Source organism: Volvox carteri, assembly GCF_000143455.1.
Source record: "Volvox carteri f. nagariensis unplaced genomic scaffold VOLCAscaffold_75, whole genome shotgun sequence".
NCBI lineage: Eukaryota > Viridiplantae > Chlorophyta > Chlorophyceae > Chlamydomonadales > Volvocaceae > Volvox > Volvox carteri.
The window spans coordinates 171900-175616 of NW_003307618.1; the positions used below are offsets into that span (position 1 = coordinate 171900).

The following is a 3717-nucleotide window of genomic DNA, read 5'->3' on the forward strand; positions in this document are numbered from 1 at the left end:
GGTGGTTTGCGTGGATCAAGTCCGAGACCGGCAGGACTTGCTGGATCGTGTCCGCCGTGCACCAGGCCTGAAAGTGCATGGCAACGTCGTCGTCGCCTGGGTGCGTTTCCTTCAACATAACGATGAAGATGAAGGTGCAGTGGATGAAGAAGCTATACAGGAGTATGAGCGTATGGGATGCATTGCACAAGTACCGGAAGCACTGCTGCGCTCCGCAATCGGTCCTACCGATCCGGAAGTCGCTGGTGTACTGCGAAGTACCTTCCTACACGACCGTACCGGTGCTGCTGGTGTACGGCAGCTGCATGAAACGTTGCAAGGAAACATCGTTGGTAATAACTTTGATGGCGGTGGCGTTTATGGTTCACCACTTGAGACAGGTGCGACTTTTCATAGCTGACGTAGGGCTGCATACTGCATATGACGCTTCCAAACTGGCATTATTACTTCCACCTGCTTCACGCACGTCCTTCCAACCTTAATGTTCCTGTGTTATAGCTGCCGACGACACCACAGCTGGACCGACCGGCACAGCTAATGATATCCTTCATGATGCTGGCGCCTATGGACCACCGCTTCGTACAGGTGCGACTTGTTAAGTACGGCATACATCAGTGAAGTTGACAACTGAATACTGCCACCTATACATGCTGCTACGTCCGTTCACTTCCACCTCGCGGTATTGTTTCCACCTGATTCGCATGCATCCTCCCGGCAATGGTGATTCTGTACTCGTGCATCTGTTATAGGTCCCGATGTACCCGCGCCTGGAACGACCACCTCCGACACTCGCATGGCAGGTATGTGTGTGATGGGTACACGGCACGTATGGGTACGGTACGGTACCAACCTAGCAAAACGGTACATACATAACTGTTTATCCACACCCGTAACACCATTGTCCTGTACAGCCTGTATACAGCTGTATACAGCTGCGGTTTTTCACATGCTATAAGTGCTGCCGTATGTGTCGTCCGAACGTGTTAGATTCCGAACCATTAACTGTGCTTCTGTTCACCTCCTCGTACGTCTGCGCAACCGTGTTTATTTTCCATCATAGATGCTGGTGCTACGGGCTTGGCGCCTGTCGCGGTCGTCCTGCGCCAACCAGGCGATCCTGGTAAGAATATCCGATGTGCACTATTCGTCGTGTTAGTGCTGCATGTCTTATGCGAACGTTGCGGATGTCACTCGAGTAACGTGCCATTTGCCCATCTTACGAATATCCGCCCCCACCACCCAACGCAGCTGATGCCAATCTGGGCATCCCGAACGTGCCATTTGCCCATCTTACGAATATCCGCCCCCACCACCCAACGCAGCTGATGCCAATCTGGGCATCCCGAATGAACTGGAGGTGGTCCTTCCACAACCAGCTCCTGTTCCGACGGACGGCACCGACTTTGATAACCGGCCCAACGTGGTGCACGACTTGCTCACTGGGCGTGCACGTCTCGCGTTCGCTGCTGGCGGCCGTGGTGCTCAGATCCTGGATGACCGCCATCCAGCCATCCTCAACGTCTGCTTCCCGGTTTCGTTTCCATATGGTTTGTCCGGACAACGGCCACCGGGTATGTCGTTCGCCTCGTATTGCAGCCACCTCGTACGGAGGGTGCCACGGGCGCAGTTCAGCGGTAACTTGATGCTGCTTGCCCGAATGTATGATATCAGCGTGCGGCAGCAAAGCATGGCGCAGGTAGGAGTGGCCCTGCGCATGCGACCACGGCTGGGTGGAGCAGCGGCACTAGTACCACGGGATGTGGTACGTACCATGGCAGACATCTTGGCACTACCGTACCGTCATGCGCAGCGACGGCACCTGCTGTCGCAACAGTCACCCGTGGTGCGTGCCCTCCTGGATGGCGCACGCGCCAGCCTGCTACGAATCGACCTTACAGATGCCTACTACAACGGTGCAAAAGCCACGATGCGTGCGGCTGCCCTCACTATTGGCTGGCCGCCATTGTTCTTCAATCTGAACCCGGCGGACATGCACGCTAGCTGTGCCGTTGTAGCCTCCGGTCAGGTCATAGATTTTGATGACGCCGGGCGTCCGACCCATATCAGCAGCACGGTGGAAAAGTGGCGCCGCGTCAAAGAAGACCCACACAGCTGTGCGGCGCTGCTCATCGCCACCAAAGAGGTGTTGGTGGAACACCTGTTTGGCTTCACGCCTGGAGCAATGCGACAAACTGACCCCAACTGTTTCTGTGGGGTCGTATTTGAGGTAGTCGTCAAAATCGAGCAGAGCGGACGATTGGCACTACACCTGCACGGAGTCGCACACCTCCAGTACTTCGCGCTGGACAACCTCCAAGCGTTATTCTGCGGTCCGAATTGCCGAGCTCTGGCGCTTGCATACGCGTTGTGCGAAATGTGGTACCCCTCGCCGTACTATGCTCCGACACCGACCAATGAAATGCAGCCTCTCGTCATGGGTATGTCTAATACGGAAGCGCAGCAACACGGCTTGTCCGTGCCAGAAGTACAGGCAAATTGCCCACCTGCCGCGTACGACTTTGAATGCCTGGCAGGGTGTGCAAACGGCGGACTACCACCTCCATCCCGGCACTGCGCCTGCCGTGCCCATCATGCTGCCGCCATACGCAGCACCCTCACCCACACCCACAGTTCAACATGCAAGCGGCACGGCTGCCGTGGCACCGACGACAGCTGCGGCATGGCCTTTCCCCGATTTATCCGCACAGCTTTCCAGTGGGTCGGTACCACCGGTCTATTTTTGCTGCCCCGCCTCGCATCCAACCTGGTGCCGCACATGCCTGCGATTGCTCTGGCCTTCGGATGCAACCATCTGATGTCCCTGGCCTGCGAAGTCGACCGGGATTACACGGCTGACATCGCCGCCCAACTAGCGCGTCCCATCAACGAACGCGGCGACTGCCCCCTCCTACAACCCGCCATTGATCGCGCCCGTGACGCTGCGTACTACAGCTCCAAGTACACTGCGAAGACAATCGAACGCAGCCAGGCGCACCTCACGTGTACCGCCGTAGGGCGTGTACAGGACTTCATGATGGCAGGTCACCAACCCAGTGCCACTGGTCATGAACCCAGCGTGTTCGGCAACCTGTGTACTGCGGTGCATCGCATGACGGCTACCATCACGGCCGGCATGGCACTGGTTGCTTTCAAACTATCGGGCCACGACACGTTCCAAGCAACCTACAAACGCAACTACCTGGCGACAGGCGCCTTCACTGCACTGGCATCCGATTCCGCTGTGGAACCAGAAGACGCGGAAACCGGCGTGGAGCTTGTAGAGGCGGACGAACATGGCGACTACACCCTCGCCAACGTTGTGCAAAACTACACGCAACGTGGTGTGGAGCTGAGCGGCTTGGACTGCAGCGCTTACACCATCGCATCCAACTTCGAGGTGAAACGTGTAACACCCGCGCAACACCCTCATGCTGCCGTCCTTGGCGCTCAAACCCACGCCGTACCTGGCCGCCGCAAACGCAAGGTCCCTGGCGCCGCCATTACCCCTACGACTGACGCACCTCGCGCTCCATCTGGCAACCAGCCCGACACTCCATTGACGTCCCCTGCACCAGCCGGCCCATCCGTGGAACAGCTGCCCACTAACCCAACGTCAACCATACCTCCCAAGAATGTGGCCTTCCAACCAACGCACCCCCTATATCTGACGCACGTACTTCATCGCCTAGCGCAACCAAGGTACGTTGTGTTGGGTGG

At 57.4% G+C, this 3717-nt stretch overlaps 1 protein-coding gene across 1 annotated transcript in view; it reads left to right on the forward strand.

Annotated features, from left to right (window-relative positions):
- Positions 1–3717, forward strand: part of VOLCADRAFT_98658 (uncharacterized protein) — a gene marked incomplete at both ends in the record, with an annotated part of 5712 nt that overhangs the window by 1155 nt on the left and 840 nt on the right. The window contains 6 exons of the mRNA XM_002957515.1: positions 66–380; positions 517–585; positions 750–800; positions 1061–1120; positions 1323–1696; positions 1811–3713. Of these exons, the coding sequence (XP_002957561.1) occupies positions 66–380; positions 517–585; positions 750–800; positions 1061–1120; positions 1323–1696; positions 1811–3713 (2772 nt within the window). The remainder of the gene's footprint in view (positions 1–65; positions 381–516; positions 586–749; positions 801–1060; positions 1121–1322; positions 1697–1810; positions 3714–3717) is intronic.